General features: G+C 31.5%; 3 protein-coding genes across 4 annotated transcripts in view; 1 reads left to right on the plus strand and 2 right to left on the minus strand.

The window, feature by feature from the left end:
• LOC105173195 (peroxisomal membrane protein 11C) lies at window positions 147-2,493 on the minus strand. The gene is made up of 8 exons (XM_011094875.2): window positions 2,365-2,493; window positions 1,842-2,075; window positions 1,490-1,564; window positions 1,333-1,407; window positions 1,171-1,251; window positions 987-1,061; window positions 727-900; window positions 147-437 (listed from the first exon to the last, which is right to left on the minus strand). The coding sequence occupies exons 2-8, from the start codon at window positions 2,031-2,033 to the stop codon at window positions 402-404; spliced, it is 708 nt and encodes a 235-aa protein (XP_011093177.1). The 5' UTR covers window positions 2,034-2,075; window positions 2,365-2,493; the 3' UTR covers window positions 147-401.
• LOC105173196 (serine/arginine-rich splicing factor RS40) lies at window positions 5,081-7,769 on the minus strand. 2 transcript variants are annotated; one of them, XM_011094876.2, is made up of 6 exons: window positions 7,619-7,769; window positions 7,327-7,436; window positions 6,386-6,498; window positions 6,024-6,259; window positions 5,351-5,788; window positions 5,081-5,277 (listed from the first exon to the last, which is right to left on the minus strand). In XM_011094876.2, the coding sequence occupies exons 2-6, from the start codon at window positions 7,430-7,432 to the stop codon at window positions 5,238-5,240; spliced, it is 933 nt and encodes a 310-aa protein (XP_011093178.1). In that variant the 5' UTR covers window positions 7,433-7,436; window positions 7,619-7,769; the 3' UTR covers window positions 5,081-5,237. The 2 variants fall into 2 exon arrangements, with proteins under 2 accessions (XP_011093178.1, XP_011093179.1); XM_011094877.2 differs by having other exon boundaries at window positions 7,327-7,696.
• LOC105173197 (RING-H2 finger protein ATL5) overlaps window positions 11,538-12,986 on the plus strand; it is a 2,624-nt gene continuing 1,175 nt past the window's right edge. Inside the window, exon 1 of the mRNA XM_011094878.2 lies at window positions 11,538-12,623. Coding sequence (XP_011093180.1) covers window positions 12,465-12,623 — 159 coding nt within the window. The 5' untranslated portion in view covers window positions 11,538-12,464. The remainder of the gene's footprint in view (window positions 12,624-12,986) is intronic.

Genomic DNA, 12,986 nt, shown 5'->3' on the forward strand with positions numbered 1-12,986 from the left:
TTTTTGGAGGTAGAAATTACAGTTCATTGTTAAATCATGTTTATTTTATATTATATTTATATATATAAGTGTGTATATATATGTTATATATAGAAAGTTCAAAAATAGAAAAAAACACACAAAAAAGGTGTAAAAACAAAGAGGCAAACATTAAGTGTATTTTATATTGCATCGAAAATTATCCGAAAATAAAACCAAACATAGTGCAAGACTCTGTAATTTGATGAACAATATAATACTAAGACGGATGCATAGGCTGCTGCATATATTATTATTACATTCTTGTGCAAGAAAATCAACAGATACCCCAACAAGACAACAAATTGCTTAGATTCATACAGGTTCCAATAATTGATAATTGTTTTAAGACAATGAAGCTTGCTGGCCTGAGAAAGCCCCTCTCAGGTTGTCTTAGCCTTCTGCGGTGATGGAAGCAACTGCTCAACACAATTAAAACATTTTGTTAACAAAACATCGCATCCTATGAAATTTCAGGCTCATACTGACTTATGATAATCTATTCAGACATAAAGATTTCAGGTTCGTGCGACTTGATTCAGATATAAAAACCAGGAATCGCCAATTCAATCTACTTATCTCGATCTTTTCATAAAGCTATTTGCGCGTGACAATGATGGCAGCATAACAACTAGAACAAGAACTTTGTAACGGAGAAATATAAAGCATAGAATGTTCTAAAAACTTGAGGTGAAAAGGGAGAGATACCTGGTAGCAGGAGATGAGAGAGGTGGCGAATCCAAAGGCACCAATTACACGAGGAGTGACTTTCTTGGGTGCCAGTTGAAGAAATCCAACAGCAACAACTATGTCCATGGCTGCTTTAATGAGGTCGACCGACCTCTCATTTGATTTCTGAAGCTTACTCCGGTACTGCTCGTTCTGAAATGAAGATGCAACGCAGCAGAAAAAGGGATGTATCAGGAACAAGAATTCAAGGTTGAAACCGCCAAACTGCAACAACAGACCTTGTATTTATTGGTGTTCTTCAGTTCCTTCTCTAATTTCTTCATTGATGCTGAAAGCCTTCCAAGTTCACCAATCTAAATCGACAAACGAAGGAAACACGCCAAAGATATCAACAACGATGAAGTGACTAAAGTATCATCATCTCGAGGCTAGAAAATGGAAGGAGCACATGCAAAAGCATACCTCAACCAGGGTGGTGCAGACTGAGGCACCCAACCAACAGAAAAGGGATATCCTTCCTATTAGTTCTGTACGTTCCTTGTTCTGCATAAGAAGACCTCCCACGCTTACAGTACAACAAATCCATCCCCCAACTCTGTGGAACTAGAGAAGTCTAAAACATACCTTATATATGCCGGTCCTACCTAGCCATACAATTTGATCCAAGAACAAGAAAGTGGACAAGAGTGCAGTTTTGGACTGAAACAGACACCAAGAGAAGGGGTGAGATATCAAGAAATGACTTGGTAGAAAATTCTAGGTTTGAGGAGTTAATCCTGACCTTTCCCAGCAGAATCAGAGGAAGTGGAGTTCTGGGAGCGTTCGGACTAATGAGAGCATGGAGACCATTGATAAACTGTAAAATTAATCAATACAGAGAATTGCTCAAGCCCACTGACACAAAACACACAAGTTATGTAATCTGAATGTGTAAATTAGTATGCCGTCTTCTGAAAATCTTCCACAACAGGAGGGTAAAGATTCACAAGAACTTCATGACAAAGGGTGTGAAAATTAAAGAAAAATAAGGTTAGAACGCACGGACAAACAAAGACATACATCAAGAAACACAAAAAACTGATCATAAAAGGAGGAGATCAGACTCCTCAACACAAATCACTAGCATTACTCACCTTGAACAAACGAAAAACTTTCCGGGCCACGCTAGTTGATTTGTCAACATTCTGTGCTGTGCCAGGCTCTCCATTACTCAAGAATTTCGAACCGTATTGTATCGCCCTGCATATCTTATCCCTTGCTTCAGCTTTGTTCAGGTACAAAACAGCAAGGCCAAGCTCTGCTCTGCTCACTTCCACCCAACTCATGTTTTGTCTTGATAATCCTCCAAACTCAACACACCAACTCAACTGAACAAAATTCCAGCAAGCATCAATACCACACAGCTCAACTCTAATCTTTTACTGCTCCGGCGACAAATAGTCAACTCGAAAAGAATTAAGTTTGTGCTCATAGCTAATCTTGCAAGGACTCACACAAGTCAACCCTTTCACCCAAACACACACACACACACACACACACAGAATCTCAGTTACAAAATTCCACAACAAAAAAGATCTCATCTTTACCGATCCCACTTAACACCGATTACAATGGAAAGAAATAAGTAACATCCAAAGGGGTTCATCATTTTCTTACCTGAAGTGGAAGCTGAGTAATTATCCACTGAAAAACACAAGAAATTCAAAGGGTTTAACGTTCAAACACTCTTCTCCATTGTGTGTATATATGCATTATATACACACACACACTAGAAGGCATTGTGCCTGCAAACATATATATTTAGAGGTAAATATATTACTTATTAGCTACAACGAATAATAAACTCATAATTTTACTTATATTTCTATCACTGAAATATTAATGTATACAATTATATATTAAAAAAATTAATAATGATTGTTTTAAAACCATTTAATTTCTATTATTTGTAATTCAATTCTAAATTTAACTAATATTATTAAATAAAAAATTTAATCTTTAAAACTGAAATTTTTTATTTTATATTTACTAATTATTATATTTGATAATTTTGATTGTAATAAATTAGTGTGCAAGTAAAATATAATATACAACAAAACTTCCCTATTGAAATAAAATTAATTAGTCAAGGTCTCTTATTTTTTGATTTTTTTATAAGAAATCCCAATTGTAAAAAATTGATTATGTCTTATTTGTAGTTTCTTTCTTTCTTTTTCTTTTTTTTTTTTTGGCAATTTGCTATGTTTTAATTTTATTTTTTTATTATATCATTTCAGTGTATGATATATATTTTCTTTTACTATCATATGCTTTTTTATATTATTAATGTGAAATAATTTTAACTAATTATTTATTAACTATCGTTCAGCAAATTTTAATCTGATTAAATATTCATAATATCAGTATTTGTATAGCAATGTCCTATAATTATGCTAATTTTGTTTAAATTCTTCATTAACTGCTGAATTTGAAATATTATTGCATAAAATATTATATTTTGGCTTTACTTGCAACTTTTTTTTTTTTTCATATTTTCAATGCAATTTCTTGATCTTATTCACATGAATCTAATTGGTATTATCTATTTCTCAATCAATAATATATTATATTTTTACAAAATTAGAAGGTGTTCGGCTAAACTTATTTGAAACATCGTATAAGATGTTTTAAGAGATTAAATATGTTGAATTCTACTTTAGAAATAAATTTTTAAAGTATTTGAATAAATAAGAGGTCAGAGCTCGAAATAGTATTTTATACAGTAAACTCTTTATATTGTAATAATATCTGAAAAAACTATTAAATTAACTATTACAATTTAAACATATATAAATATAGTTTTTCTTTGGGGGGTTTGAGGAAACGTACGATAAAATTGAAATGCTAATAAAATCATAAGAGGGATTTTGTCTATTAAATATTCGGATTAAAAAGTTTAAAAGATCTTACAAAAAAGATGGGTAAGTTTACATTCTCTTAAAAATCTTATAAGATCACAAACATCTTATTTTAAAATCTTATAAGTTTTACAAAAAAAAATTTATCGAACAATTTTATAGAACTTATAAGCCTAAAAACATCTTATACGATGTCTTATAAAACATTTTCAGATTAAAAAAAAATATATCAAACAGTTTTATTGATTGTGTTTTACTTTTAAGAAGAAATAATACGAACTCAATAAATTCTCAGTAAATAGTTATATTTTTGTATTATTTAAATTTTTCTAATATAAGATTTATAAATTATATTAATGCACTTTAAGTTAAAGAAATAATTAATTTATTTTCATTGAACTACGCTATAACAAATTAATAAATTGAGTCTTCTTCCCCTTTATAATGTTACCTTTTTATAAAAAATTTAAATGATAATTTTATAATTAAATATTATGGTAACCTTTTAGGAAAAGAAATTGAGTTTATATATCTGTAAGAAATTTGAAAGGAAGACATTTGTACCCTTACTTAAGTTAATTTTTTCAATAATGGATAAAAATTAGTTATAAAAAAAACTATTTAATTTATAAAAAATTAATAGGTCTAATCCTCTCAACCACTTGATATATATTTAATTTTTAATAGTGTTTATTATTTTATAATTAATTTTGATTTATTATTAAAAAAATACTTGAATAAAAATATTATAATGTCTTTGAGCAAATTCGCACTTTTATATATAGGGTAGGTGTAGATATTTGAATACCGATGGAATGGAAGGTGTGTTTGGTCCTCTCTTTTCTTTTCTTATTTTCCAATTTTTCGCATTTAATAATGTTGTCCTACTTCACCCGATCCAACGGTTGGCGTTGCGTCACTTTCTCAGATGGAAGTCTTTGTCAACTAGCGACTTTCCGAAATCAAGAAATTAAAGTCGTTATCCATCCTGTCTCTCAAGTCAAGTCAGTATAAGACTATTGAGTGGGAGGATGAGAATTTTCAATTCTAACCGCACCTGGATCATGGAACATCATTCCAGCCAGCTTCTTCAGATAACCATCTTCTTACATTTCTTTCTCAAGGACAGCAGCAAGACGCCGAGAATGGCGTATTTCTTTGCAGTATTGTAAGAGTTGGATAGAGCAAGGTGACTACATTTGGTAAGCTTTAAACAATCATGATCGCCGTTATCTTGTTACCTCCTCCTGTATTTTTACTAGGAGAAGAACGGATCCAGATTCTCCAACCAATCTTTTCATTTGGGTTGCAATGCTAATGCGACAGAATGCTTTGGCTGCAGCGCGTTGTGCGCCCAGGGAATGGATTTGTGTTGATATCTTTTCCTTCCTGCATTTTTACTAGCAGATTCTCCAGCAATCACCAAGGAAAATGACAGGAATATATAGCAGCATATCATCATTTTGGCAAGACTCTGAGACCAACTACCAAGAGCATATATATTCAGCTGTTTAAACATGGAATAGGCCCACCGTCCATCCAATTCAAAGATCACACCACAGAATTAGAGAATCAAAGGGGAAAATGACGATAACAGCTACTACCAAATGCATCCAACAGTAATCTTCTTCCTCAAGATCGAGATCGAGATCTTTCACGTGGAGGCGAATGGCTGCATGACAAATGAATTCAGGCATTAGATTATATTTCATCTCAAAAACTACATTGACAGGCACAAGTATTACATATTATATCTGGTGTTCAAAGGGCTTTCTGCTGTTCCATAATGAAGGTTGTTGCTTTGTTCAGATCTAGAATTGGGTACAGTTTCACGTCCAAAATCAGGGCTACCCCTTTCCCTTTGCTGAGTTCTGGAATTTGGTATGACTTCACGTCCATAATCAGGGCTACCCTTCCCCCTTTGCTGAGATGTAGAATTTGATAATGCTTCACGTCCATAATCAGGGCTATGCCTATCCCTATCCCTTTGCTCAAATCTAGAGCTTGGTAAAGTTTCACGTCCATAATCAGGGCTACCCCTATCCCTTCGGTATGGAATTGGAGAATGTCCACGATCATAATTCCTTCTACCGGGGGACACATCTCGAACTCTTCCATCAGGGTTATACCCATCATCATCTCGATTTGCATACTCCACTGAAATAACTCGATCCATGAAATTACTGCATCAAGAGTTATACAGTCCTAAGTGAGAAATTATTTCATAAATCGACAACACCCTGCAGCATGAAACCTATGAGAGTATATAATATGATTTGTGGTTCTAATAAATGACAACATTCAGCAAAAACATTGGCAACATTAACACTAAATAAATTATCCTGACGCCCCAAGTGCACCATTGCATGTAGGAAATGACACTAGAATAAATGATGAATTACTTGCAGAAAGACAGACCTCCTGTGGCTTGCTTCTAATGCTCGGGTAGCATCCTCCTGCAACTCATATTGCACAAATGCAAAATTCCTTCTGATCCTGACGCTTAATATTCTTCCATAATGTTCAAAGTACCTTTCGATGTCTCTGTTCCTAGTATTGATGGGGTCGAAGTTGATCACAAACAAAGTCTTTGAAGGCCGTGAGTTGGTTGAAGATCTTTTCGAGATATCATCCCTTCGGCCACCACGTTCTCGCTGGGATCAAACTCAAGTAACTTAGTTTAGTAATGGAACAGAATAAAACCATGTCTAATTGGCTGATGATTGAAACTCATGCAAATACTATATAAGCAAGAAAATCCCAAGGAACAACAGACAAACCTTAGTCCACTCAACACGAATTTTGCATCCCTTTCTACCAAAGTGTATCCCGTCGAGTTTCTGGATTGCAACCTCTGCATCATGCTCATCTTCCATGTAAACAAAAGCGAAGCCTATAAAGCCAAAAAAGTTAAAGAAGCCGAGACACTTCAGTTGGAAGACAGATAATTAACTAAAGATGCCTCCACTAAAAGCACTTAATCACCACATGATATTAAGTAAACTGTTGCCACACCCAAAACCCCTGCAAACCAGAGGGAGAGAAAAGGGGAAATTCCATATGAAGGAAGTACAACACCTGCCACCAGATCTGCAATTGACATGATATCTATGTTGAAACATGTCTAAAATTGAAGACTGTGCAAAGTCATGAGGAATGCAAAAGGCACAGGTCTCAGGAAAGAGGATGGGACCATGAAAGATCATAATGGGTCTTTAGAACAAAGACAAACATGTATCTTGTGCACAAGTGAGAAAATTAACACAGAGAACCATCCGTCTAGGAAGATCATGGAATATCCAAGTAATCCTGCACCAAAGAAACTACTAAGGTAGGGGGCTCTACAGAAAAGGGCGCACACTTCGTAAAGGGAACTAACGTGTATATGCACAAATTGTTCGACTGGAACTAGTTGAACGAACACGTTATGGCTTTGCAATGTTAGTCAATCGCTTCCTTCAAACACAATTGAAGATCAAAGCTAAACAATCATATGTAATTTAATCCCTTCATCGGAAAAAAGTAAACTTTTAACAGACAACAGAAAACACCCAATCTCCATGCAGAATATTAAAACGCTCTGCCAACCAAACACCAGGCCCATAATTTTTTTCATTGCATAATTATCAGCCATTATTTCAGTAAAGCGGGACAAAAGACCACAATCTTGACGCCATAAGAGCTACTCCAAATCTAAACAATAGTAAAGAGTAAATTATACCAGATTTCATGTCCACCCTGTCAACCCTCCCATATCTTCTGAAAAGACGTTCAACATCAGAATCGCGACAATCAAAATCGAGATCCCCGCAGAACACAGGCCTCATGACCCTGAAAACTTCAGCAAAAATAAGATTCTTCGCCTTGCAAAACCTTTCCAGCTCTCGCCAGAAGAATTTTCCACTCAACTACCTCATAAACCAAGGACTTCTCACAAATGTAGTATGTCAAACACATACGAAAATCGAATATACGCACGAAAATAGAGATAGAATAAGCTCGCAAGACTATACCTTTCGAGCTTTGCTACTCCTAATTGATGTGGAGAAACCCTAGATCGGAGTCGGGTGAAATCAGTTCTACGGCGAGTTCAAACGACAGCGTTACGCACACAATATTGACGGAGTGGTCCTCGGGCCTGCTCATTTTGGGCTGGGCTTGAAATTTTGGGACTACGGGCCATGGGTTGACCTCCCTTTAATCTTTCATTGCTTTTTATAATACGAACAAATTAGTGGTTGTGAATATAGAATAAATAATATTTTTATTTTTAAAATAAAATTATAAATAAAAATAAAATATATAAATTAATATATTATATTTTTAAAAAATTAAAAAGATAAATCACCGATCGGCATAATAAAAGAATTAATATAATAGTGTCACATAATGTCTTTTGTGAGTGAAAAATGCTTTTTCTTTTTATATTAAATAATCGTCGTGAAATGTCGTTTCTATGTGTATATAATGAGTAAATTTTTTACATACTTTAAAATATATTATCAATAAAAATAAAATACATAAATTAATACATTACATTAAAAATAAAAAAGAAGAAAGAAAGAAAAATTTATTTATTTATTAGTATAAAATTTGAACAGTTAAATAAGTTATTTATTTTATCGATCGAAAGACATTATTAACTTCACAATAAATTGGTATACCAGTGTCATTAATCGTCGTTTGTGAGTGTAGAAAGTTTTTTCCTTTTAGATAATTTAAATATGAATAATAATAAAAATAATGTCAAGTTGCAATGTAAATCATATTCATAATTTTATTAATATCATTTAGTAAATTTACACTCAAATCATATAAAAAAAATTATATAAACCTTAATAGTAGTGGAGAATTTATATTTTTAGAATTTATATAAGTTAAGTTAGTGGAACTTGAGAAGCGTGGAGGTTTAGAAGTGTGGGAGGGGGGGTGGAGATAATAAATAAATATATAAATTTTATTAAATTAAATATTAAAAAATATGTGAATTAGCTTAAAAAATAAAAAAGTCAAAGTGATGTTCCCAATTAATAATAAGGTATAGATAAGACAACTTTTTTTTTTTTTTAAACATACTACCCGTTATCACACGTCGTTCTTATGTGCAGACAATAAATAAACTTTTTATACTTTAAAATATATTAAATATAAGAATAAAATATATAAATCAGCATATCATATTTAAAAAATTAAAAATAAGTTAATAAAAAAATTAATTTAAGAATATTATCAACACAAAAGATTTGGTGTCACGATGTCAGAAACCATTGTTTATGAGCAAATATAAATAGAGCTTATAGATATATAGATGAGAATAATAATTTGAGTAAGGGTGATTGAAAACTATATAAGGGATATTTTTGGTAATTAAGAAATTAGTTTCGCAGTGTAAGTAACTGTTCTTTGTGAGTAAAAAAGTAATTTTTTCTTTTATTAGCATAGATATTAATATATTTATATATGATGTATCACCCAATTAATTTTAGGGTAAATTACAACAGACTCTTTTGATGTTCGCCATAATTATAAATACTCTTTTGTCGTTTGAAAAATTATAAATATCCCTCTAAAATTAATAGTTGTCCAACAAATAGCCCCTCGTGACAGCCCATTGTAGGAGAGTAATTCTTGTTATGGAAATTGTGTGATTTGTATTTATGATCATATTTCAGAACAATTTCATACACAAAATAACATTATATAAATTATTACATTACATAATATAAGGAAATGAATGAAATAAACTTAGAAAATAGAAAAACTACACCGATGGAGAGTCACGACACTTGTCGCTGACCTAAAGTCATGATTGTCTCCCTACGTGCAGGTTTTAACTGTTGACCATGACTCTACGATAAAATCCTATTAGCTTTCTGCAGTGTCTCATCCCATGTGTACGATCACAAGGAGACTAGAAACCAGTCCACAATCACGTTATCAAAACAGTAAAATACTTGTGAAAATATAAAATGTTTCTCAAACTTCTTCTTTATAAATTACCTCAAACGACCTCTTTATATAAATGAAGAATAATGATTCTATTAAAATATATTATAAATTGAAAATAAATATGATTAAGACAAATCAAAACACCATAAGTGGCTCATAAAATTATATTAAAAGTCCAACGGTCATATAATGATATAATAAACTGACAATAAAATAAAGTCATTAGTGAAAATCATGAAATAATTAAATACTGGAAATAATATAAATAAGAAACTTTGAAAGCTTATTTCTAATATTTGTTAGACAATTATTAATTATAAAATATATTTATAATTATAGAAAATTTTAAGAAAGTTGTTTATAATTTATTCTTAATTTTATTATTTTTAAGACATCTATGTCACTAGACGTGGGCACGAATCAATCAGTCTACTATAGATGATCGAATTTTTAATTAATTGAATATTTTTTTATGTATTGAGTCCGGACTTGAAATGCAAAAAATTGCGCTTGTTTGTAAAATATATCTCATTTCACATATCGTATCAGCTATCATCATTATATTTTTATCTCACGATCAATTACACACTCAACTAATCTTTGTATTTCTCGTCGAAACGAGATGAAAACACAAGCAACCAACTCAGAGTTCATTTTAATATAAGGGATAATTACATTTACACCCTCTCACTATTGCCCTTTTATACAGACAACCTCTGTCTTTTGAAATATTATAGAAACCATCACTTGCAACCTTTAAAATCCCAAAATGACTCTATTGATCTAGTAAAACTTTAATATGATTCTTCAAGGACATAAATGACCTTAGAGGAGTTTCTGTAATTACCAAAAGGTAGGGAGAGTGTCTAAATATATATGGGGATGAATATAATTTAATGTTTTTTTATTATTTATATTAATTTTTAATTTAAATTTAAATTATTTTATTAATCTTTTTTTAATTAAATCTATATATAAAAGTTACACCTTTTAATAATTAAAATATTAAATTATTCAATTAATATATTAAAAAAATTAATTGCTAGATTATGAATTTAAATTAAAAATTATCAACTTTTATAAATTATTTAAAATTATTAAAATTAAAAAATTATTTATATCCTCTATTTTTATTTTTATAATTAAATTTTACTAAAACTAAGAAATAATAACTCAAAAAAATATGCACTTTATATAAATTATATAATAATTAATAAAATAAATAATTTATTTATTAAAGATAATTTAAATTACTAAGTTAATTTTTAAAAAAAAATTTCCCCTTTTCCCTACCCTACCACCATGCTTAAATATATACACATATGTACAATTTATTAATTTTAGTAAACTTTAGTTATAAACAAAAATAGAGAATAATTTTTTTAATATTAAGAATTTAAAATAATTTATAGAAGTGTAATAATTTTTTAATTTAAATTTATAACCTAGTAACTAATTTTTAGTAATATATTATTTGAATAATTTAACATTACAATTATTAAGAGATGTAATTTTATATAGTGATTTAATAAAAAAATTAATAAAATAATTTAAATTTAAATTAAAAATCGATACAAATAATAAAGCAATATAAGGGGTCATATTATTCATTTCCATAAATATTACTTTGACACCTCTTCTATATTTAATAATTACAGAAATACCCCTGAGGGCATTATATTATTGTAGATTAAATTAAAGTTCGATCGGATCAACATAGGCATTTTTGAATTTTAAAAGCTTTTAGGGGTGGTCTCTGTAATTTTTTTAAAAAATAAGATTTGTTTATATAAAAGAGCAATAAACGAGGGGTTGTAAATATAATTACACCTTAATATAATTAAAATTTGAAAATTTTGTGGAAAACTAGACTTGTTTGCTCACGTAATAAGCCTTAACTCGCCACGTATTAGTCTCCTTCTCTTGTCAATTTCCAAACCATTTTCTGCCCACAAAAGAAAGTCTTCTCAACTAGAATTTTCCCACCTACTCCAACACCTTTATTAGCACAATCAAAACCTTAAATTTACCAAATCAAAGGAAGGACAAGAATTCAGGGCCTTATCCAAAAGTAGTAAAACTAGGAAAGAGTAGTCGACAGACCAGAAACTTGCAAAAATCTGTCTCCCTTTTACTGAGAAGGAGAAATAATCCCACCCCCCACAGTTTGGGAGGTTTTGATCTTTAGCCGCCATTTCATCCAACTTCCAATATAAATAGAGAGGGGACCCCTTAATTGGAGTGGGACCCTAATGAAAACGCAAGTCCAAAGGTAGAAACCACAGAGAAATGAAATGGAAGACTTCTTGTATTCCAGGCTCTTCCCTTTAAGTCCACCTCAAGGGATTAAAGATTCCCTTTTTGGGGCAGCGTTCTTGGATTCCTGTTTACCCTTTTCTGTTCTTGGTTTCTAAATTGTAAATCTGTGGTTTCTTGGTGAAAAATCTTGTTAGATTTTTGTCTTTATAGTTGTTTTTGAGGTTGTTTTCCTCTTTTTGGGTTCTTGTGTACTGTTGTTGTTGATGATGATTTTGTGTATTAGCGACACATTGTTTTCCACAAAATTACGCTCTTTCTTGCATTTCTTGGAGATTCTTGATATGGACTTTTTTTTTAAGTCACAATTTTATGTTCTTGAGATCACAAATTGTAAATAGCAACTTTGACATTAGTTACACATTTCACTGTTGATTTTCTTCCTCTCTTTGTTTGGTTGTTTCTTGAACTGGACTTGTCACCTGAGGAGTTGACTTTCATAATAAAGACATGAAAGGTTGTCATTTCTTCTTGATCTGGGGTTGTTCTTGTTTGTCTTGTCTTCTTTTTTAGTTTTTAATTTTCTTACATCTTGGCTTCAATTTGCTTGCTTGGAGCCTGGGGCTGAAGGAGAGTAGTAGTAGGAGTCTTGATATGTTGGGCTCTGGCATGAATCTTATTACAACTATTATTGGGTTTGCTATGAGTGCAACCTTCATTGTTTTTGTTTGCACTAGACTCATTTGTAGGAGGCTCCGCCTTATGGAAGCTCAGCAAATGCTAGAAATCGATTCGAGGATTGATCTTGAGCTGGTATGTCCTACGTCTCTGCGGTCCTGGCTTCTCTTCCAACAAGAATTTCTTGCCTTAAAAACAGTTTTGTCTTGTGTTACTTATTTTCCTGTTACTGTGTTTTTAACACATAATGTGCTAATTATCTGAGTTAGGTAGTAGCTGATACTGCTTATTCAGAAACCAGTTAACTTTGTTTGCTAAGGCATCCATTATTGAGTACTATGAGTAAGTAGTTTGATCTTTATGGTCAGCAATTGCTCTTATGACGAACCACACTCGAAACATGACATTTGGGCTGTTGTACAATTTTCGTCATCTATAGTCTTGAATGGTAGGCCTCGGCCCAACAATCCGTAGCAGCGCAAATATCATGGTCCCATG

Source organism: Sesamum indicum, linkage group LG11, assembly GCF_000512975.1.
Source record: "Sesamum indicum cultivar Zhongzhi No. 13 linkage group LG11, S_indicum_v1.0, whole genome shotgun sequence".
Classification (NCBI taxonomy): Eukaryota; Viridiplantae; Streptophyta; class Magnoliopsida; order Lamiales; family Pedaliaceae; genus Sesamum; species Sesamum indicum.